This window comes from Mus caroli, chromosome 18 (assembly GCF_900094665.2).
Source record: "Mus caroli chromosome 18, CAROLI_EIJ_v1.1, whole genome shotgun sequence".
In the NCBI taxonomy this organism is placed as follows: domain Eukaryota; kingdom Metazoa; phylum Chordata; class Mammalia; order Rodentia; family Muridae; genus Mus; species Mus caroli.
In genome coordinates, this window is record NC_034587.1 from 31,130,455 (window position 1) to 31,155,259 (window position 24,805).

The following is a 24,805-nucleotide window of genomic DNA, read 5'->3' on the forward strand; positions in this document are numbered from 1 at the left end:
GGAGAGGAGAGGAGAGGAGAGGAGAGGAAAGGAAAGGAAAGGAAAGGAAAGGAAAGGAAAGGAAAGGAAAGGAAAGGAAAGAAAGAGAAAAGAAAAAGAAAGGAAGAGAAAAGGCAGAGGAAGCTAGTGAGATGGCACACTGTTGCCTTGAGTTCAGTTCTAAGTACCCATGTCAGGCAGCTCACACCTCCTGTGATCCCAGCTCTAGGGAGACCCAATGTTGTCATCTGTACTCTCATGTGCACACACCCACACACAGCCGTTCCCAAATATGTCATTAAAAATAAAACACATGGGCTGGAGAGATGGCTCAGCGGTTAAGAGCACTGACTGCTCTTCTAGAGGTCGTGAGTTCAATTCCCAGCAAACACATGGTGGCTCACAACCATCTGTAATGGGATAGGTCCTGAGTTCAATTCCCAGCAAACACATGGTGGCTCACAACCATCTGTAATGGGATCCGATGCACTCTTCTGGTGTGTCAGAAGATAGTAACACTGTTCTCACATACATAAAATAAAATAAACCTTATAAATAAATAAATAAATAAATAAATCACAAAGCAAAACCAGTCAGAAAATGTAACAGAAGAAAGAAAGTGCACATTTGCAATAGCAGTAAGAAACAGTGAACCACATAAAAATAGGATTTACAAAACTCCAAGTAGGCACATATATATGAATATAACAAGAAGGGCAATCTTACTGATACAATACAAAGTACAAACGCACTCACACACTGAGCATGCTGCCTTGACTACAATTTCAGCACTTTGGAGGCAGAGGCAAGAAGACTCATAATTCCAAGGCCAGATTGGGCAACAGAATACAGAAAGATGTACATAATCACGCGGGGGGAAATATTTCTATATATGCACATATAAGCACATAATACATCCACACGATGGAGCAAAGAAATTATAAGCAATCATACCAAAATGTTAATAATCATCACCTCTAAATTTTAGGGTAACAGGAAATACTGACTTCCTTCTTCACATTGCATTTTCTGTATCTCCTTCCATTATTATGCAAAGCCTTTATTTGGAGTTTATATTTTCTGTGAGGTGCAGTTTAAACCACAGTCACTTTGAAGTGCAGATAATGCCTGAAAGCCTCTGAACTTGGCCTCAAAGCACTAAGCACGCGGAGTTAAGTCTCTAACCAGACCAGCCGACCAGAAAACCAGCAGACTAAGCATTTCAGCCATTTTTCAAGCTGAATGAGATTACTGTTCCAGGTGATGGGTTTTAACGGGCTTTTTAATTCAATCTGTGATTACAGCTAGGCCTCCATAATAATCAACTTAATTCTACCATTATGCAAATCACTGCCTCACAGAGAGGAACCCTCGCGGAGAAAGGGAAAAAAGCCCCGTAAGCAAGAATACTCAGGAAATAGAATGTTTTGGTTAAATTAATATGCCTATTTAATAACAAATTTAGGATGAGGCGTGCCTGTAATCCCATCAGATGGAATAGGAAGGCAATAAAGAATTCAAGGTCACAGCCTGGGCTACAAAGAGGAAAGATTCTGTAGTAACTGGCAGCTATAAAAGTCACTGACTCCTGACCCCGGCAGGCTTCAAAGGCCCAGGATGACAGGGATGCAGGAAGATAATGACTCAAGTCCCTCCCAACATGAACTCATCTTGGAGCTAGGAAGGACACAAGCTGAAGGAGTGAAACCAGCTGCTATCTGGAGACTATTACAGAGACTGACGCTGGGTTAGACCCAATGATATCAACCTTGCTGTCCTCAGTTTTGGCTGGTAATGAAGACACGTATGAAACTGAAAATTCAGGACCCTGGTGACATTAGCAATTTCTTCTCCTGAGACAACAGAAGGAATCTTAAAGGGCTGCAGCGTTAACATACACATAGCTCACAAATAAGAAAAGAAAAAAGGAACTCACAAAAACAATTTAGGCCTAAAGGGAGGGATGCTCTGGGCAGCAGGAGCGCCTCCCCGGGAGTCCTAACTGTCCTGTTTTAGTAGATGGAATTCTTTGCATTAAGTCCTATGAACCTCACGACAAGAGAGGGGGAAAACTACCAAGTCCTACTAACTGACTTCTCTACTTCTCAAACGACCTTAATCTACTCATATATTACTGGATCTTTTAAGACTGACACATCTAATTAGACATTAAAAACAAAATGAATTTCCAAGCACCCCTCCCCCAAGAAACTAGACAATTAATGTATATTTGTATGTGACGTGGGAACCATCACTTTCTGAAAATCTGGTAATGTCTCATCCTCACAAGTTCAAATTCACCTCAAAACCTAATTCTAATTCCATCAACCAAATCTTTTTTGGGGGGAGGGGTGAGGGAGGAGTGCTAGAGTCAAGGTTTTCAACCTGTGGGTCATGACCCCTTTAGGGGTAGAATGAACCTTTTATAAGAATGGACTAAGACCAACGGAAGACACAAACACTACAATCCACAACAGTAGCAAAATTACAGTTATGAAATAGAAACAAAGATGGTTTTATGGCTAGGAGTAGCCATAGCATGAGAAACCACATTAAAAGGCCACATCAGCCCTAGGAAGGTTGAGAAACACTACCCTCGAGGAAGAACAGATAGTATTAGAGTTTTGAACTTTGTAGATCACCTCAAAAAGTCAGTTCATTAGCCACTTAGCAGATATTAAGGTGGAGTCTGTACATGTGAGTCGCTCTGCTATATACCATGTCCCCAAGCCTGGGGGCTACTACACAGAGCAGACAGCTCCATGTGTGGCCATTTAAGCACCAGTTTATTCCTAAAATCTCTCTAACACCAAAACAAGGTCAATTCAAAGCTTGCCCTGGTAGCATACACCTGTCTTCCCAGCACTTGGAAGCTGAGGCGGGAGGACTGCCATGATGAGTTCAAGGTTAACCTGGGCTACACTACAAGAGACAAGAAAACATACCAAGATCCTGTCTGAAAATGAATTTATGAGAAGCATAAAAGAAGTTGGTTCAATTCCATACTCAGTTTTACTCTACATGAAGTCACAATACAAAGAGACAGAGGAGTGGCTCCTCCTTCTTCATCGTTCCACGCATTTACCCGACATGGGTTGCACCCACAGCAAAGAGGGCAGCATTATCTTCACAGACAGATCAAATGGAATCCCTCATGCTCTTGTTTGCCACCTTGGACCAGATTCTACAAGCTACCTACGAAGGTGTGAAAACACAGGCAGACCCACCCGTTTTACCCGCTGCCCAAAGGCTGCCACAGCGCCTGAGGTCAACAGGCCCCGCCCCTCGGCTTCTGGTCTCCCTGGAAAGCATCCAGAATTTCCATCAGTTTAGCCATCATGCTCACCAGGTAAGACCAAACTGGTCCCCAATGGGTTGGGTTGTTTCGTTTATTTCAGAACAAAATGAAGACGCACTTCTGCAGGTCCACGCAGCCTACACCGTTCAGATTACACGAATCCCGCCTTCACAGGCAGGACTGAAAAGCAACTTGCAGACATAACGCAGATTGCCCTATTCTATCCTCTGCCTGGAAAGGTTTGCTTTGTTCTGCGAAAAGTGAAATGACCCCCACGCCCCCCCCCCCCGCAGAAATGTGTGGGTGACGTAATTAACCTCGTTCCGCAAGGCTGCAGCTAAAGAAAGCATGGTAGCTGCACTCCGAGTATCTCTTGAGTGACCACTGAGCAGATGCGATCCTCTCCTCTCACAGTACAGCTAGATGCCCACAGAAACTTACGTCTTTTCCCAAGACTCTGAGCTCAAACTGGGTTTCCTTGAAGTGCACCTTTGTAATCCGAGGCCTGAAAAACAAAGCAGACAGGGTTGTGCTTGCTGGTTTTCAGGGCACATCACTTTTCAGAAACCCATAGAGGCGTCCAGCGGGAACGGATTGAGAAGTGCAGGCTCCTTTATACTGTGGAGGACACGGCAGAGCATCCCTGCACGTCCTCCACTCTGGACATTCTCTCTAAGTTTCTCCACTAACACACAAGCAAGCTTGCACTCCCCAGGCCTAGAGGCACCACCTTCCAGACATACCCAGGGCCACAGTTCCCCAATCCCTCCGCTCCCCCTCTTAGAGCTAAAACAGCAGCTAGTCCTGGAGACGTGGTCCAGCAGCACACGGGAGGGTGGGTGGGGAATCCTACTATATAGTTCCATGGACAAGAGAGCCCAGAACAACAGCTGAAAGTTACAGAGAAGATACCTAACTTTGCAATCAATTTCATCCACTTTTCTACTCACTACTGAAAAGGCACACGTTCCAGGCCCCCAAAGCCCGATGGATACAGCGCCCACTCTAACGCAGACTCTGTCCCCAAGTCATACCTACCAGAAATACTTCCCCACTTGCTTTTTATTCTTATAGACGACAACTCCCGATGGAGTCAAGCCTAAGAAGTACTCGGACTTATTTTCTCCCTGAAAAAGCAAACAGACAAATAAAGCATACGTTCCTAAAACCACTAGCTTGTTCATAAAGGAGCTCTTGGTAAAAACTATAAATGGCCATAGAAATGTATTTTGTTGGAGTAACACTGGATTTGTTTTGAAAGATAACAAATCAACAAGAAACCATTAATGTGATGCTATTTCCCCTCAGTCCTTAGGAGTATTTTTCCTAGCATCAAATCTACACTTGTGACTTCAGTCCATGAGAAGGAACGCCTGCTGACAGGCAGCCCGATGCTGCTTATGAGCTGGTGCTTAAGCCGTGGTGGAATCAACCGTGCAGCTTAAAATTCAGATGAGGACGAGCCACCAAATCAGTTACCTCAGACTATCCAGTGAAGGAGGCAGAGTGTCAAAAGCACACAGGGGCTTCAAACAACGGTTTGTAAATGGCTTGTCTTGGTTCTACTCTCTGATGTGGATAAAGCTGAGGCCCGGCTTTTACCAGGGGAAATTTTAGGCAGCTGCCTACAGACAGAGACTTTCATGGCCTGAGGTCTATCAGGGCCCTTCCTACCTCCACTAGTAACTCTGAGACTGCTCAGAATTTGAGAAGCATAATGGCAAGAGAGCCTTCATTTCCAGGCAATGATAAATCTCAAATCATAAGACAGGACCCTGAAGTGATAAAGCCACAGGCCAAGCGGACACCAAGAACATGCACAGAGCTGTCTGCTGAATAGCCTGCAAGCAGAAGACAACTGTTCCAGAAAAATCCAACCTCCATCTCTAGAAAGTCATTCGTCCTCGGAGGGAAGCAAGACCTAACACACCTGAGTCATTTCCCGTAACTTCTCAGCACCACCCTCCCAAACTGGAAAGCTTGGTAATGAATCAAGATAAACATTACAGAATCCACAAGCACTGTGCAAAAGCCTCTATAAATTTCCTAGGAGGTGTATTTTTTAAACACCCAAAAACCTCCCAGGATGGACATAGGCAGCAAGAGAGAAGTCAACTACTTCATGGCGTTTCAAAAACTCCTTCCTTCCTTCTGTCGGTCGTTCCTTCCTTCCTTCCTTCCTTCCTTCCTTCCTTCCTTCCTTCCTTCTGTCCTTCCTTCCTTCGCTGCTTTTCCAGGCTGGTCTCGAATGTGAGATGGCCCTGCCTTGACCTGGAACTACCTTCCTGAGATTTCAGAACTCTGCTACCCAGACCTCAGAGGTACTCTTAAGCAGGCAGCATTTCATTCTCCAATAAGAGCGGTGTCTAATACCAGAGACCCTCTGCCTCCTCCAAGTCTGTAACTTCCACTGACACACTGAATATATACTCAAGGGTCTTTCTAACTCTAAAAGTTAGGATGAACCAGGAACAATGGCAGGTGCCTGGAATCCCAGCACTCCACAGGTATAGACAAGCAAAGTTGGAGCCAGTCTGGACTACACTGGACTAAGATCCCAAATGACTGTCTGAATTAATAATAAGCATGGTTTCTGGTTTTAGAAAATACTAATGAGCTAAAGACATGCTACAGAATAAACACAGGGGTGCAGATACGAATGATATACTCAAAGAAAGAGAAAAGTTGGAGAGGGTAGGACCTGGCTCTGGGATACTTGTTAAGGATCTGATGGACACTCACTGACAACAGCTGGCAGGTTTCCTGGCTACTAAAGAAAACTGACAAATACTAGCCACACAACAGCTCCCCTGTTGACAGAACACTATCCACTCAACTCCATCTGCCAACTGCCGCACCAGGACCACTGCCCAATACCTACTTTACCTGGCAAAAACCTTATTCTTTTCAGCCATAAAAAGAAAAAAAAATCTATTTTTAGAAAGTCCTTCCATTTTCTAATGTCGTCAATTACAGACTGGTTTTTAAACTGTCCTGACATTTAGCTAAGCCCTTTGGAACTGTTATCCAGACTGTGTTTGCAAGCCCGGTTGATTGTTTTCTACACATGGAAATATAATCACCAACTTTTATGCAAAACTCATTAGGGTTTAATCCGCATAAGAGCTGCTTGGCGTTTGAAAGCACAGGAGGCCCTATCATTGGCGTGCTAGACAGGAGGGCTGCAGCTTCCCTCAGGGAGTTTCCCTGACTTTTTAACAAAAATGTCATCCGCTTAAAATATTTTGTGTTAATTAAATGTTACTCACATAGACAGGATGGAGGTCAACACCATACATCTCCAGGGATTTGGCAGTCCTCAAGTAATTCAGCTCAGCTTCAGAAGGAGCCTGACCCCTACACCCGGAATAAACACAACGCCATACTTTACTGAGAGCCACTCCACTTCTAGAGGAGGACACTCACTGGTAAGACAAGGAACACTCTACACTAATGCAAAGGCTAAGGCTTTGTACCTCAGGAAGAATTCGGCCCTCTGGGTGACGACAAGCTAATATTTATAAGTTAATTTCATTTACCAGACCTATTTCTGCTTGTTACAGTCTATTCCCAAATTCTCAGTGTGTATTAAAATTTTTTTCTCAGTTTCAAAAGCTCCCAAAGAGATTATTGAGAATATAAGCATTCAAATTAAAAAGCAGCCACTTCCCAAGGAGCAAGAAGATGTCTCCAAGCACTACTGGGGGGCAGCCGCGGCAGCACCAGCAGCACCAGCAGCAGCTGCATCTCAGGAGCAACTGGAGCTGGCACCACACCAGGCAAGGAGCTGAAGGCCCCACTACCCAGCAGGGATCACGCCAACAGCTCCTGCGCACAGAAACTGTAAAGTGCTTGTTGTTTTCATAATTGAGTACAGAAATTTTCCTAAGGCCTTCACTGGTGGTAATATCCAGACAACACCATTTGCTCTTAATGAGGGTGAGCATCTGCCAGGACCCTCCATGGATGAATAGGGGCTGGGGGGGGGGGGAGGCGTGAGTGTGTGTGTAGGGGGAGGTGGTTAACAAAAGATAAAAGCTGTGAAGACCGTCCCCAAATTGAGATGTGCTCTCTGATGTATTCCCTGACTTCAGGCACCGTGCATAGCCTGGAAGAATGTTCTTCATAAACTGGTCACATGAAAACTGCCAAACTTTGAGCATGCTTTATTTATTCCTGGACAACTGGCCACACAAGTGCATAAAACATGTACGAGGGCCTTTATCCAAAACCCTACAATTTCGAAATACACTTATACTTTGAAACTCCTAGTAGAATTAGTATTCGCAGACTGTGCCAAACACACTGCCCTTTATAATGTATAACAAGCTCTCTCTTGTTAGCATCCACTTCAGCAAAAGCCCTAAAATGAAGGATTCTATTTCCAGGCAAGAGAGCGGTCTAGTGCATGCTAATCCAAGATGGAGAGTCGGTTCCTCTGATTGCTATTCCGCAATTGACTTCTGCTGCTAACCACGGAGGCAGATCTATTCAGCAAACATTTTTGTTGAGCAGATTAATTCTACATTTTTTTCCTTAACTATAATAGATCTGAAACCAAGTATATTCGAAGGGGAATGTTACACAAGAAGCAAAAAGGCGATGCTAATCAGTACAGAGGATTTAACCAAAATAACTATAATTAAATTATAACTTCAGTGCTCTGGGCAATTAGCTGAGAATCTTCCCAGGGGAGCACGTGAACTCTAAGGTGCACCAGGGCTAGCAAAACTCCTGCAGAAGCTACACACTAGTGTCTTCGTGCACAGGCTCACTGGCCATGGCCTAGATAGGATTTTTGCTTCTAATTCTAAAGACTTGTATACTTACTACAGGGCAAATCTCAAATACACAAAGGCATGTGTCTTTAGTTATTTTCATATAGTCACAAGTAGTGTTTATACATTGTAAGATTTCTCAGGTTCCTAGTGATGAGAAAACCTATAAAACATCTGCTTATGTACAATCACAATGCCTAAATCTATACAAAATCAGTTTTCTCTATGGGAATTATGCAGAGAGGAGAGGTCAGGAGTCATCTATCAAAACTATGGCGACTTTAGGTACCAGGCTTATTGTCTCCTCTATACTACTTAGATAGCTGGGGTTTTCAATGAGCATTTATTGTTGTAAAAGAAGCAAACGAGTGCTCACGGCACAGGTGAGTTTATCACTGGGAACATTTATAACTGTCTTGGCTGACACTGATGAAGGCTGATGCAACACGTAATTCGCCTACATTAGAGTTTTATGAATCCTTTCTATGGCTTCTTCCAGCTCTTCCTTCTGATCAGGAACAAACCGGTACTCCGACACATACCCCGCAGTGTGCTTGTATGGGTCGTGGTCTCCCAGTTCAGCTGGAAAACAAAATGTCATTTTATTCATAGAGTTTTCCCCTTAACTCTCACAGGTAACAGTATTTGTAGGACGTGGTTCTAAAAATACAGGGATGGAATTTTTCTATCATGTTTAAACATTTTTCTTCAAATGCTTTTATCAATAAAATAATACAGTTAAGATAACTACTAAATAGCTTTACTAAAACATGACAAAGGAAAAAAACTTCAGCAAAGAAGTAATAATAATAAAGTAAAAATAATATAAATAAATTAGGATTTAAAAAATAAAGTGGTTTTGCATTCCCACAGACTATCATCATTTTATTTCAATTCTTCTTATCAGTATTTATGAACTACAATGAACGTGCACGTTTTGAGTTCGAGGTTATGTATTCTGGTAACACTGGAGATGATCCATGTACCTTCTCAAACAATGAAACCGAGAAGGTGAACATAGCATTCAAAACAACCACGCTGCAGGTGACAGACTGGGTCTGTCTGATAACCATCAACACAGAGAAACAAAGCAACCCAGAAAGTTAGGATTAACCTCTTCCTTTAATAATCTACCTTCTAAGTTCCAACCCAGCTTATCTAGTTGACATTCTGCCGGGGACATCTAGTCTATATAATGTGTAGTCTACTAATGTCTCAAAGACCAAGCTATTTATCTAGGTTTTCCAACACCACATTTGAAACATGCCCAGGCTGAGCTTTCAAAGGGACCAAATAACCCAGAGCCACCTGACACAGCCACCATGGTGACCCAGGAAGTGAAGTACTTAAGAGTTCAGATAGTGTCACTCTGGGCTTGCTGTCACCGCGCTGACAGTGGCGGCGTGGTCTTTGGGATAGGCACAGGATGCAGAGTCACAGAACTCAGGCAAAGGGAAGAATCGAAAGAGGTTTTGGCTTTCTTAGGAATCAGGGTTAATCCTGAAGCTAGAATCATATACAACCCCTTTAAGGAAAAATGTAGCCAGCTCCACTCTTACATCTTTGGAAAGGATACTGGTTAAGATTTGAATTCTGACTGGTTTCATTTTATTTTCCAAAATAATGTCTAAATAAGAAGAGTTGCAAAAAAAAAAAAAAACTTACGTACAAATAAAAATTCAAATATTTCCCCTAAGCATTTCTGAAGCAAATGGACCTGTGTGGAACCTACCCTGGATGGCATATGCCCCCATCTGAGCAGCAATATTGACAGGGCAAGGCAGCCGGCCCTGAAGGGCATCTTGCTTCACCTGTAAGAAAAACTGATATCTAAAAGAGAAATGGAGAAAGGAGATTAACAATCTCTGGTGCTGCTCAGACTTGAAGCTTCAGGCCCTGACCAGCAAGAGAAAACCAAACATCTTTAATTTAAAAGAGTATGCCACTCCCAGCCTTCTGCGAACAAAGAGGGATGAGAACAAGCCAACCCACTTCACACTTCACATGGCCACACTGGGTGACTGAACTCTCCAGGCAAACCTTCTGGCCTGCACAGTGGTTCTGCTGCTCACTGCGTCTGTAGCTTTTCACTGCTACTTAGCTTCTCTAAAGGCCAGCAGCCTCTCAGGATGGGGAACGGACAGTACCAATTCATGGGGTCAGTGCGAAGGTTAAATGTCGAGTCACCACCGTCAGTATCACCGCTGTGAGTATGTCAACAAATGCTGTTCTCAAGAGGAAGAAATTACAAGGATCCTACCTGGATTTTATGTGTCATCTACAAGGCCCCAAAGCATGTATCCCAGCCAAAATCAACACTGTAGTGTATCTCCATCTATCTTCCCACGTATTAAGACTTGGCTCATTGTTTCTGCTTGGCTCATTCCATATTACCTTCTTTTATAATCATGGTTCCAAGAAGTGTTTTCAGCACTGTTAAAAACTGTTACACCTTCTGTGGCTTTTACATACAATCACCTAGGAAAATGAGGTCAGCGCTGTGATCTTCATTCTGCAGATGATGTAACTGGCCCAAGATCTCAGAACTGCTGGCTAAGCAGCTGAAACAGAACTAGAGCCCAAAGACTTGGATTCTAGAACCCTCCCAGTCAGGAGACCACATGTGGGCTGGAGGATGGCTCTGTTGATAAAGTGTCCACTGTACAAGCAGAGGAACCAGAGTTTGGTTCCAAGAACCTGCTTTTTAAAGGCAGATATGGTAGTGTGCCTATAATCCCAGCTTGCAGGAGGCAGATATGGGTAAATTTACGGAGTTCCCTGGCAAAGCTAGGCTAATTGGTGATCTGAGGCCAATGAGAACACTTGTCTCAAGATTCAAGGTGGACAGTGCCTGAGGAGTGACACCTACAGAGACCTGTGGCCTACACACACACACACACACACACACACACACACACACACACACATGCATCCACACATGCATGCATCCACACACATAAACACATGTATACACAAACATGCATACACAAATGCTTCTATACATACATACACATGGATCCACACATGCATCCACACTTGCATCCATACACATAAACACATGCATACACAAACATGCATACACACGTGCATCTATACATACATACACATGGATCCACACACATGCATCCACACTCACACCCACTCACATACTCACAGAGGTACCAACACATCCATAGACACACACATACACACATACATACACACGTGCATCTATACATATATACACATGCATACACACACACACACACACTCACATATCCACAGAGGCAACACATTCATCCACACACATACACACATGGACCCACAGATGCATACACACACACACACACACACACACACATACACACACACGCGCGCGCGCGCGCGCGCGCAGGTGCACATGCACACACACATCCACACGTGCACCCCACAAACCAGCACACTGTATCCAGTTGCTGTCACTAACGTGCCCTCACATGCCCGCATCCTTCAGGCTGCCCTGTGACCTCCCTTCCTCTGTATGGTTCAATGTCACCGGGAGAGGCAAAGACAAGAAAAATAAATGGAGTCTAGAAATCCTCTGTGATAAATACCTTTACTGCTTACAGCTAAAGCCTATGGGGAAATCTAAATGGTAAAGGCCACACTGGCCATTCCCAATTGATACCAAGTTGGAGTGTGGGTGCAGGTTTGAGGCAAAACCTCCTCACTGGCTGCTTCAGGAGCTGATACACTGCTCTCAGGTGCCATGTGAGAGACCTAGGGACTCAGGAAAACCATGCTTGACAGCCACATTCAATCACAAATATTTGGCAGTATGGCTGTAACATATTCCTCTCCACCCCGATCCAGAACCCTTGCATGTTTAGCCTGGTCTGCCATCCCGTGTATCCCACTTCCAGCCTTTGCATGTTTAAATCTGGTCTGCTGTCCCATGTATCGCACTTCCCATCCTTTCAAAGATGTGAGCACCTTTAGAGCAAAGACAATTTTTTTAAATACCCTACCAAAAAAAAAATCCCTTACCCTCAGGTTCAGCTCATGTTGCGCAGGTCGAGGGTAAGGTACACTCTTACTTCTTGGGCCAACTCTCTTGCCAGAGAACAAGGGCCAGGTAATGAAAACAGGTGAGTTTAATACTAAATCCTATCAAAGACTTTAGAAACTAAAATGACCTCCTTGGTTTTTATTTTAAGTTCAAACAAAACTCATTACCCAGTTAAAAGTACAAAAATGTTTCCTTCAAGTGATAGAAACCAGATCGTCTTTTCTTCAGACAGTCAGAGAGCATGACACTCCACACAGCTAATAAATGAAGAGTGAGCAAGTGGGGGTATCCAGTCTTAACACACCAACCCTAGACATGCATGCTACGAGACTGTAGTCAGATGATGCGTAGCGAAATGCACTCACCTGCCTACACAGCTCTGATTAATAACAGGTAAACCTAGAAGACCTATCTCAGGGCTCCACATTGATCTTTTTCTATTTCGCGAAGCAACAAATAAAACACTACAAGCTATCACGAGCCCCTGTCAGCTGCCCTACAGATTTACTGAACATTTACATCGTTTGCACTGGAGTCCGTACTATGTGTACGCTAAGTAACTACATTATTCCAGTCATCTTTCTGTACAAATATAAAACTCCACTTAGCAGAAGAGAACTGGTTGAATGGCAAGAGAGGTCCAAGCAAGATATACAAAATATTATGAGTTTTAAAAATCTATTTACATGGAAACCCTGTAATTCTGCTATGTTGTCAGAAAACTGGGATTTTTAAAAAATAAATAAAAGATTACACAATTTTCTCAAAATTACACAACTGATCAGATGGAAGACTATACACAAAAAAGTTTCCATTATCTTATATTTCATATAAAATTATGAAAAACTCAAAAACCACTACAGAGTAGGCTGGGCCAACGTTCCAAAGAACAGAATCAAGATAAGCATTCTACTTGGGATTTTTTTATTTGTTTGTTTGCTTGCTTTGTGGCCTTGAACTCAGAGAAATCCTTCTGCCTCAGCTTCCCAAGTGTTAAGTTGCCTAGCTGAACTTAAACTTGGAAACACTGAAACTTCGTTTGGAAATACTAGCCACAAAATGGCTTTCCTTTAATTGAATATTAGAGAATTTTGCTTTTGAGTTTCAGTTTTCGCTTTCAGCCTGGGAAAGAGCTCTGTGTGTAGAAAACGCTTGCTGACCAGAATGCTTGTCAGAACTGACCAGAACACTTGCTGGAACCTGATGGTGTGGGAGCAGGCGACGGCAATCTCAGCATTCCCACCACAGGATGGAAGCCAGAGACAGGACAAATGATGGAAGTTCCTGGGCTGGACCAGCCAGGAATGTTCAGCATAGGAGCCAAAACAAGAGATACCCTGCTTCAGAATAAGAAAGAACAGGGCTGTAGAGATGGCTCAGAGGTGTAGAGCACTGACTGCTCTTGTAGAGGTCCTGAGTTCAATTCCCAGCAACCACATGGTGGCTCACAACCATCCGTAATGGGATCGGATGCCCTCTTCTGGTGTGTCTGAAGAGAATGCCAGTGTGCTCACATACATAAAATAAATAAATCTTATTAAAAAAGAAAGAAAGAAGACTTACCTCCACACACATGCCATACCACCTATGCACCACACACACACACACACACACTCACACACACACACACATACACACACACATTCACACAACACACTCACACACACACACACATTCACACAACACACACACACTCACACACTCACACACACACATTCACACAACACACACACACTCACACACTCACACACACACACACACAGTTATCCTAAGTAATCTGTTCACTTTCCCACAACAACGTCCTCATGCAGGTCAACAGCATCACCCTCTGGCGATCACCTATTAAATGTGAACTTAGCTTGCCTATGTTTATACCACCTATAAGCTAATCATGTCATCTGGTTCTTGAACAATCGGGTGTGATACCTGGCAGGAAAATGGCTGTGCTTCAAGTTCTCTGGGACATCAACATTAGATGAGTGTGAAGGAAATGTTCTGTTCCCTCTTCATACATGTTAAACACAGGTAAAGAAACATATTTGGAAGCTAACTCTATTTAAGTGCAACTTCACTGTACTGTCAGGGCAAACACAGGGCGAATGACTAAGACTTCACCCTGATGGAATACTTAGCACTCAAACACACACATCACCCTATACAAAGCTTACAAAAGTCTTTGAGACAGATACTGAGGCAGAATCCATCAAAATGATGGACGTTCACTACTTTTAAACAAAATGTCCCTTTGCCATTCTATAATGAGTTACAGGGATGAACACATTTTTACACCTCTTGGACTTGGTTTCTGCCCTGCTCCCTCCCCCAAACCCACTCTCACCCCCACCCCCGCCCCTGCAAAGCTCTAATATAAATACCTCTCCTCTCAGAACAAGTGTGTGCTAGAGAGCCCACACAGGCACTGGCTTTTCAGAGTGCTCAGAAGCAGGTGCCGTGGGGACCGACATCACGTGGTTCTGGAGACGAGGCTTACGTGTGGCAGATCAGAGGAGAATGGGAAAGCCCAACAGTGAGTCCAAAATAAAGATGAAAGAAAGACTGAGCAGAAAAGCACGAGAATGCAAAAGGAGCTGAGAGCACGGCCTGCTGAGCAAGCAAGAGGCCATGAGTTTGGATCCCTGGCACCCACATCACAAGCCAGGCACGGTGGTGCACATCTACAGACCCACCCCTAGCACCCACATCACAAGCCAGGCACAGTGGTGCACGTCTACAGACCCATCCTGGCTCACAAGGCAAGCATTTCCCTGGGGTTTGATACCCAGACACTCCAGCCAAATAAATTGGCTTCAGGTTCAAAAAAGACCTTGTCGCAAAAAGTGAAGAAGAATGATAACAAAAAATACCTGACCTCTGACCCTCTGCCTGTGCACAACCCCACATATATGCAGATGCACTTATAAAAGGATGGGATAGAGAGTGGGAGAAACACACAGGTTGCCTTTGTTGATCTGATTTCTAGTTTTTGTCATAATGTATGAAGCTTGACTTCAGTCCATAATAAAGTTCACTGGAAAATTAACCACTGACTTCTGGCAGATGCTTTGGCTTCACGGCTAGTTCACTGGTCAAGTGCGTTTTTCAGGGACCCGATAGCCTTCTCTGCTAAGGCACTTTCTGTGGACTGTGATCTATCCAACCAATGCCAATGAGAAAAATCTGTCTTTACTGAAATATTTTTTTTGGTAATAAAGAGAAAATAATACATTATAATACTGATCTTTTATTTCCCCTGTTAATACTGAAAGTGATTATCTCTTCATTTCCTGCAGAGATAAATGAAATATTTAAACAGCTGATATTTCCTCTACAACTAATTAAAGAAAAATAACTGACTTTCTTAATGTATATTTATAAACACAAAACTAGCATCAAAACGCCCTCTGTTTGCAGTTCAAATGACTGTTCTTCCACAAACACAAAGACTGAAGGCGGAACAATGACAGAAAATATCCCGTCACAGAGATGCAAAATCTATCATCATGTCACCCAGGTTCCTGTCATTTTCCAAACATATCTATCATGGACCCTGAGCTACCTAGTGCAAGGCTAAAATTTAATCCTCACAGCAGACAAATTGCAAGACATGGCTCAACACACATGCAAGTGTTTCACTTTTAATACCTTTAATCCACTTTTAATACAGCCTTTCATACGGCACATTATTCAAAGATAAAGTCAATACTATACCTGGTTATTTCTTCTTTGAGTTTACATGGATCTTCAGCATAGAATTTAATACCAAAATACAAAGTATATGGAGGTCCAGCTTTAAAAAAAAAAAGTAAAAACTAATTATACTTCATATTATAATCAAAATTGCATTGTAATATGTAACAATTAATTATATTCACACATGGAGAGTGCATTAAATATGAAAACCATCTATTTCATGCAGTTGACAGTTCATTTACATACAAATTGCATTTTAAGCTTTACACTCTCATATTAAATAATATTAGTATTACAATTTACCTCTAGGTATACTAGTATACTATCTATACACTGTCTCTCTCTCTCTCTCTCTCTCTCTCTCTCTCTCCCCTCCCCTCTGTGTGTGTGTGTGTGTGTGTGTGTGTGTGTGTGTGTGTGTGTGTGTGTTTGAGTCAGCATCTCTATGTAGTTCTGGCTAGCCTGACTGAAACCTGCTATGTAGACCAGGCTGGCCTTGAACTTACAGAGATCCACCATCCCCTGTGCCCCCATTGCTGGGATTAAGCTACCTTTATGTACCACCATGCCTAGCTCACATATACTTTTAAAAACTATAGATGATTTTAAATTGGGGAGAAAAACAAACTTAGAAGCTAGGGACATGGCTCAGTGGGTAAGAGTGATTGCTACATAAACAAGAGGATCTGAGTTCAGATTCCAACATCAGTGTAAACAGCTGGATACAGCTGCAACTGTGCCTGCAGCCTCAGCACTGTGTGGGGCCAAGACAGGAGGTTCTGGGGGGGGGGGGGTTCTGACTGCCAATCCAGCTCCTGGTCCCATAAAGGACCACATCTCAAGGGAATAAAGCACCCTCTTCTAGTCTCTGCATATAGTCACACACACACACACACACACACACACACACACACACACACACACCCATAATTACATTTACACAAAGTAGGAAAGGTAAGATATGGCTCGGGACTACTGAAAGCAAGTGCATGCCCACACATAAACACAGAAAGCACTTACGGTCAAACACACCACACTGCCGCTGGTTACGACAGCTGCTCGGACAGTCTATACACAATTTTTATTAACTTATATTTTGAGTCGCTCATGAAGGGAGGGAGGGAGGAGGAAGGAAAGATTCTTTCATAATCAAAAAAAAAGAGAGCATACCGACAAATTATTTTTTTAAAGCCATCTGCTTATCACTTCAACTATAAAAACCAAAGTTTTTCTGAGTGCAGAGTAGCAGAGGGGACCACGTCAGCGAGCCACAGGCAGAGGACAAGGAACCAGCCCCCGCACACTCAAACCGACAGAGGGCAGAGATCCATCCATATATACTGGTGTGGGGAGGGCGGCCAGTCAACAGTCCTGAGCACAAAACCCTGGCATCTCATAGGGGGAAAAAAAGCTAATATATGTTGTTTTTCCAGGAAAAACACACAGGAAAGACCTAACTGTGGCAATGGCTGGAAGAGGAAGTAGTAATACTCAGTTAGCTAGAACTTTCTAGATCATGTCTATTTCTTAAGCAAAATAACGATCAGAGAGGATATGAGGCAGCACAATATCTGGTGTGTTCTTTTGTTTGTTTGTTTTTGTTTTTGTTTTGAGACAGAGTTTCTCTGTGTAGCCCTGGCTGTCCTGGAGCTCACTCTGTAGACCAGGCTGGCCTCGAACTCAGAAATCCGCCTGCCTCTGCCTCCCGAGTGCTGGGATTAAAGGCGTGTGCCACCACTGCCTGGCTATCTGGTGCATTCTTAAACTATTTTAATTTTGTGTTTAGATTCATTTTAAGTGTTTGAGTGTTTGTCTGCATATAGATATGCACACCGAGTGTGTGTCTGTTACCTCAGAGGTCAGAAGGAGTCAGATCCCTGCAACTGAGTATAGATCTTTGGGAACTGCCGTATGGGTGTCAGGAATAAAACCCAGGTCCTCTTTCAGAGCAGCCAGTGCCATTAATCACTGAGCCATCTCTCCAGTCCCTCAAACTACTCTAAATCAAAAAACATAGTCTCACATATGCAAAAAGATTTTTCTCATTTATTTACCACACACAGAAGACAACAAAAACAAATTTTAAAATTCAAATCAAAGCCTGAAATTGCACCTTCATAGGTAAATATAAATAAACACACTGTTTTTTGTTTGTTTGTTTGTTTGTTTGTTAGTTTGTTTGTTTTTAAATAAGGAGGGTCCCTTGGGTACTGGGACTTATAGTGTAGTACATTGTTCCTAGAAATATTTCTTACTCAGAGTGAATGAATGTGGTCTGCACTGTTTTCCAAGCTAAGCACTTTCAAGCTTTTATTAATAGCCCTAATACACTTTGGTTTGGGTGTTGGTTTAAGACAGGGTCCCGTTGCAGCTCTTGCTGGCCTTAGCCCTCCCCTGCAGCTGAGGCTGCTGTGAAGTCCTAATCCTCCTGCCTCCACCACCCAACCGACACACCCTCTGTTTCAGAAAGAACTTTCTATGACGTGGTGTTCCAGTGGATTGTTAGTCAGTGTTGCAACGGATTGTTTAAACAAAGGCTCTGCCCCACACACAGAAAGCAGGAGCCACGTGCCTAGTGAAAGCACATAAGAGATCCAAAGAAATGCTAGTCTCTTTTCATTTTTAGTTAAATAAATGAAGTCATAACTTACAAGCTATGTGGGAAAAAGTAGAACAAGCAATAAAGATAAAACTAATTTATAATACACGAACCATACTATTGGCTATTATCACATGTTCACACGTGTTTTGTACTCTCTTTCAAAGCTATACTAACTGAATACACAGGACTTTAAGAGCAGGCCCATCCCCCCCTTCATCTCTGCCTTCCTTCATGAGTTACTTGTCACACTTAATGCTTTCTTTAAAAATTTACATTGTAAGACTTTTAGTCTAATTTCCTATCAGTATTCCAGTATATCCGGTTTTTATGTATATGCAATCCCTGCTTGTATTCCTCACAAATACGCTACTCCCCCTGAACACAGACATGAGGAAGGTGAGACTATTAAATATTTAGAAGAGCCAGGAAGTCCAGGGATGGCTGATGGTCTGTGTCAGTCAGGCTGAGCAGATGGGTGTGCCTGTGCCCGCAGGCCAGGCGGCTGGTCTTGGCGCCCAGGGGGGCAGGGAGGCTCGCATGCCACTGAGAGGTGGATAAAGAGAAGAGACATTCTATAGACTCCAGAGCTACTTTCATTCTGTGGAACATGACAGATGACCCTATTCACCCGGCACAGACATCTCATCTGTGTCCAGTCATGAGCAGCTAAGCAGAAACTTGAAAAATGCACAATGAAAAACCCTCAGTTCGAGTTAATTTTCTTTCAGGGCTTTGGCCTTTTCCACTGGCATACGGAGGGGTTTGTGACACTTCGTACTGCCCAGTGTCGGCACAGGCCTTTAAGATCAGCACTCATGAGGCAGAGATGGGTGGATCTCTGCGAGTTCAAGACCAGTCTGGTACACAGTGAGTTCCAAGTCAGCCAGGGATACACAGTGAGAGCCTGTCTCAAACAACAGAAGTTCATGAATATTTCATTCTCAGCCCTGGCCTGGAAACTACCACAAACAGGTGAGGCTCGGCCGAGTGAAACAGCTGCCTGAAACCACAGGGGTGAGCATCAGGTCTACCCATGCCTCATATTTGGTACTGTGTGTGCCCTGTCTAGGAAAATAGACCTTTGGAGCAAACTCATCTGAAGCACTTGGGAGAGAAATCTACAGCCCTAGAAGACAACCTTGGATCCGATGGAACTGGCGTGGAACAGGTTATGAGCTATCATGTAGGTACTGGGAATCAAACTTAGGTGCTCTGGAAGAGCAGCCAGTGCTCTAATCACTGAGACATCTCTCTAACAACCCCCACACCCCTCCCCAACTTACCCCCCCACCACCACCACCCATGTCTGCCTGCTTCTTTTTGAAACAAGAACTTACTATGTAGCCCAAGCTGACCTGGAACCACTATGAAGCACAAGCTGGCCACAATTTGTGGCAACCCCCATGCCTCCGCCTCTATAGTCCCAGGCATGAACCACCATTAAGATGTTTACATTTATTTTATTACCTCAGTTTTTCCTTAGATGAGAAACCTACAGATTTATTTTAACATAACTACTCCTGAAATTTTTCTAAGTTTCTGATAATTATGGTTTATAATTGCTTCAAATGGGCCAGAGCTATAATTTGTAAATATCGTGGATTTCCACCAGAGAGGTAGATAGCCAGGAATGTAACAATGATGCTGCTGTTCAGAGAATCTGTTCTTGCTCCTGAGGGTCCTGCAGTTCCAGGTTTTTAGTTCCTTCCTGAGGTGTGGCCACATTCCTTTGCTGGGATCCATGGAAGTTCACATGACTGACATCACCACAGACAAAGGGCCCACAGGCTAAGGAGACAAAGGCCACAAAGGCCGAGGGGCCCACCAGGTTCTGATTGGCAGTCAGTCACAATGTAAACACAACGGTTGGTTAGCCATAGAGTTCTGTCTGGGATAAGGAAAATGATGGGGATGATAGCAGCTACAACAATGTGAATTATGTAATGTTGGTGAATTACACATGAAATGTTTCAAATTGTTAATTTCCCTAATTTTACCACAAAAAAAAATTTTTTGTTAAAGGATTATTCTTTTGCATACTTAAGTTTGTGCATGTGTTTATGAATAAAACCTTGGGTATGGGTATTAAGATTAAAGAATATGTACTTAATTACGACAACTTCCCCAATTAATTCGTATTGATCATTCCAAAAGGTAACTCCTGAGAAGGAACTATTTGTCTGGAAGTCACAGAAACTTTATAGGTAAACACTCCACAACCCAGGAACAAACGCTTTCCTCTCTGCCTTTCTCCCTTTTAAAGGACAGGTTTTAAAGACAAACATACAGAAAGTCACAGATAAAAACCAAGAGAGGTTGCATCTCGAGGACTTCTTCTCTACAGCAATGAGACTGGCTGAGTATCTGATTCAATTAAGCCCACCCCAGTCTGGAGAGAACCTCACACCACACAGCCCAGTGCTGCTCTCTGGTCCCTGCTGTCCCCTCACCAGCACTAATCACAGACATGTCACCATGCCCACGCCACCCACTCGCAAAATTAAAATCAAATACCTACTGTTGACCAGCTCCTTGTGTTCTGCAAGAGTTTTTGCGGGATCCAGCCAATACTACGAGACAGAGAGGGAAATCGTAACGGTTAGATGCTTTTCGCCAGCCTTTGCATCAAGAACATTTCTCAAGTATTACTCAAATGGTATTCTCAATAGTTGTTGGCACATAAACACTTCACCATGCACTGTGTCATAGCCACAAACACGCTAAGGAGTGCTCTGTGGCTAGAATGTCAAAGAGAGAGGAAAGCAGTTGCTGCCGTGGGGGGGGGGGGGGGGGGCGGGGGACCTGGAGAGACAGGCCAGGGAATGCTTCTTAGCTGCACTGCAGTCACTGTCAGGTGGGTAACAGCCAGACATTTAGGAATGAGCTGTATCACTTGGAAGGCAGTGGCTACCTCTTCATTAGCTGCTCCATGCCCTGTAACAGTTGCTACTAGGTATTAGGAAGAAAGCAATCAATTTAACTCAGATTGTCATTTAGGATCCAAGCTCAGCTGAGGACCTGAACCCTGGAGCAGAATCCCAGGGGTTTCTTCCTGGATCTTCCTGCCATTATCATGCAATAGGAGACAAAGAACTGAAAGGCTCTGAATATCCCCCCAGCATTCCTACTGGGGGAGGGGGGGTAAACAGAGTAACTCACATAAAGTCTTCAGCTGCTGGCTAACCCTCAGCTATGCAATACACGATTGTTATTAAGATGCGCAGCTCACTCTGGGGAACTGGCTTTAGCCCATCTAAGGTATTAGCTTATTAATTCAAATTAATCTTTAATGAATAGGATTGCGACCAGAATAGAAGAATTCTTGGCTCTGCAGAAGGTCTTTCCTTTTCTCCTGTGAAACAAAAATCTCCAACAGAAGCAAGCCTCAGCTCTCCATCTGCAAGAGGAGAAAGGAGAAACCACAGAAGCCCCCCAAAAGGCAGAAAGGTTCCACGGAAGGCACATGGGGGGTAAAGAAGTGAATCCTCTCTATCAGTTACCCTAGACAAAATGGAGGACCAAACACACACACACACACACACACACACACACACACTATAAGAAAATTCTCAGAGAACCTACCAGTGTTTCCTCCCCTTGCCTTGGGTGAACCGTTATTATAAACAGTGGTTCTGATATGTTATTCAATCCTCTGACCTTCTACTTCACATTATATATGATAAGCTTTCATACCAAGTGCCCCAGTTAATCACATCACTGCCACACCATACTCAATGCATCTACACCATTTGCCATTGTCTCTCTAGGCAGTGAGCTGTTACATTACAAAGATGTTACAAAGTAACCAATAGACTCAAGTGCACCAACTTAAAACAGTGTTCCCTATCTGGCCTTGCAGACGCGCAGCCAAGCCTAGAGTCACCTTTAAAGCAGAAGAGGTGTTTCTGAATTAGGGGATGTTCTGGGGAGGCAACAATGATGGAAGAGGCTGTCTTGGTGCTGAAACTGGTTCACCGGGAAATTCTGGCTCATGGTGTATAGCAAAATGAGCCCACTATTGCTGTGCTGGGACATAAACCAGACTCATTCTCCTCTGTATCTAAAGCTGCGCATCCTTCCCACGAGATGGAAACGTACAGTGGATCGTCTATTTCTTTCCCTTGGCTGAGGAGGTGGCTCAAAGGGGAACAGCAGTCGCTGGGCAAGGCTAAGTTTGATACATTGCAACATGACCGTCCTCACACACAATATCACACTCATGCTTGCAAGTGCACACATGGGGGTTAATAAATAATTTTTAAGAATGTAAGTATGCCTTTTTTTTCAAAAGGAAAACTAAAGAAACACAACAGTTGCTTGGGCTTCTATTGCTACATAACAAATTGTCACCAAAAAAAAAAAGTGAGACCTAAAACAGCATCCATTTATTATCTCAGAGTTCTGAGGGTCAGTGGCTCTCTTCTTTCTAGGTGTCACCAAGCTGGGTTGAAGATGTCACTGACAGCTGGTGACCCACCCATCCATGAAAGCCCATAAGAGAAAGAACTGGAGGCAGATAGGTCCAGGTTCTTAGAAGTTCTCCTCATCTTTGCCAGAGGTCAAAGCACTCCAAATACTGGATTTTAATTTTAGCCATTGCATCACACACACACACACACACACGGGGACACGGACACACACACACGGACACACACACACATGAGCTCATGGACACACAGACACAGAGAATGCCAAAGGAGGAAAAGGGGGATGAGAAGAGAGACTAAAACCAGGAAGGACCCAATGAGAGCAATACTTCTAAACTTTATCTTCTAAAATGATTACAAAGTATCAAATTTTATAGGCTCTTCAGCTCAAGGCATTTGGGGTAACAAACTGCATTCTGACGTTCATTTTTGGCTGGTAGGCAAGAACATAAAAGTGGTCTATATTGATGGTATACCATGATGTGTGTGTATACTGTGTTATTTTCTTTTTTTTTTTCTGATGCCAGAAAAACAGAAAAACTGTTTCTGTTTTTCAACACTGGAAAGGCCATGAAAAGAACCCAGAAAGGAAGCTTTTATCTCAACGGGATAGGAAGGAGCTCTTGGCGTATCAAACAAAGCACTTTAATGATAATCTGTACAATTTAACCTCTATCCATGAAAATGATTAAATTTTTATGTAAAAAAGCACAATGAAGTCCTGAGATGAGATAGAAATTATAATTCTGCACAAAGCAAAGCAAAGCAAGACTCAATCAAAGGCCATTCAATCAACTCCCTGCACATCTGATATGCTAAGCATCCATCCAGAACTTGCCAGGCACAAATCTCATTTTATCCAAATGGGAGGCAGAGGTGACTGAGGTCAGACAATGATAAATGCTCAAGAAAGTAAATAATAAACACAGTCTACCAGGCTTCACAAGCCAGCATCCTCAGATGCAAAATCCACTTATGTTCAACCGAGGGAAAGATATGACCTTGGAACAACTGCAGCCACACAGTCTGACGGCACTTGTCACCACTAGTTATCAACAAGCAATCAAACACGGTGCATGCCTGGTCACACTGAACATACCAGGCTGCTGCTCATACCCCAGAGGAAAAAGGATACAGAAACTTGCTACTGGAGGCACCACACCAATCTTAAGGGTCTGGAGGTAGGCTTTACACTACATAACATGCACAGAACACTCTCTATTCGCACCCTTTATACATTACACCAGGCACCGTCCAGGGAAGTAAGATGGGCCTGCCTCTAACCGCAAGGTACTTAAAGCCTCACTAGTGACACACAGACACAGGAGTGCAATCTAGAGCGTGAGAAAATGTACATAAACTCATGTATATGTGATATTAAAATTAGATGCTAAGAAAACTCCAAGAGAAATGCAAAAAGACTTTACTAAGAGAAAAACACTGAACACTGATTTTATTAAAAAATCCTCAAGATTTATGTATAGGGAAAAGAACCTTACATTGCTATAAAATATGTGTCAGTTGTATTTTATGTTGAGATTGCTTCTCTCTCTCTCTCTCTCTCGTTATAAAACACATGTCAATCAGCCCCAACACCCTGTATGTATATATGTTGTAGTTGTCATTGTTATAAAATACATATCAATTGTCTCAAATGCCTGTGTGTTATGAAATATATATCAGCCACCTCAACTGCCCATGTGTCTGTGTGTATGGAGTGTACCTGTGTGTTTGTGTGGACACATGTGGAGGCTAAAGGTCCGTATCAGATGTCCTCAATTATTTCTCCTCATTTTTATATATTTTTAGTAATTGGGAATTTAATACATGCACACTATGTATTTGGCTTACCTTCCTTCCCAACTCCTCACAATTTTTTGTTCTGCCTTTTTTTTTTTTTTTTTTTTTTACAGTGTCTTTCACTGAGCCTGCAGGTCATTAACTTGGCTAGGCTAGTTGGCCAATGAACTCCAGGTCTCCTTAACTCCACCACACACCCTGGGG

At 43.2% G+C, this 24,805-nt stretch overlaps 1 protein-coding gene across 3 annotated transcripts in view; it reads right to left on the minus strand.

The window, feature by feature from the left end:
* The window catches only part of Epb41l4a (erythrocyte membrane protein band 4.1 like 4A), a 205,767-nt gene that overhangs the window by 72,972 nt on the left and 107,990 nt on the right, over window positions 1-24,805 (minus strand). For 2 of the 3 annotated variants that reach the window (XM_021150638.2, XM_029472150.1), the window contains exons 4-10: window positions 20,893-20,944; window positions 15,791-15,869; window positions 9,788-9,885; window positions 8,517-8,637; window positions 6,547-6,634; window positions 4,316-4,404; window positions 3,719-3,782 (exon numbers count right to left, since the gene is read on the minus strand). In XM_021150638.2, the coding sequence (XP_021006297.1) occupies window positions 3,719-3,782; window positions 4,316-4,404; window positions 6,547-6,634; window positions 8,517-8,637; window positions 9,788-9,885; window positions 15,791-15,869; window positions 20,893-20,944 (591 nt within the window). The remainder of the gene's footprint in view (window positions 1-3,718; window positions 3,783-4,315; window positions 4,405-6,546; window positions 6,635-8,516; window positions 8,638-9,787; window positions 9,886-15,790; window positions 15,870-20,892; window positions 20,945-24,805) is intronic. The other variant, XM_021150640.2, reaches the window with a different exon arrangement.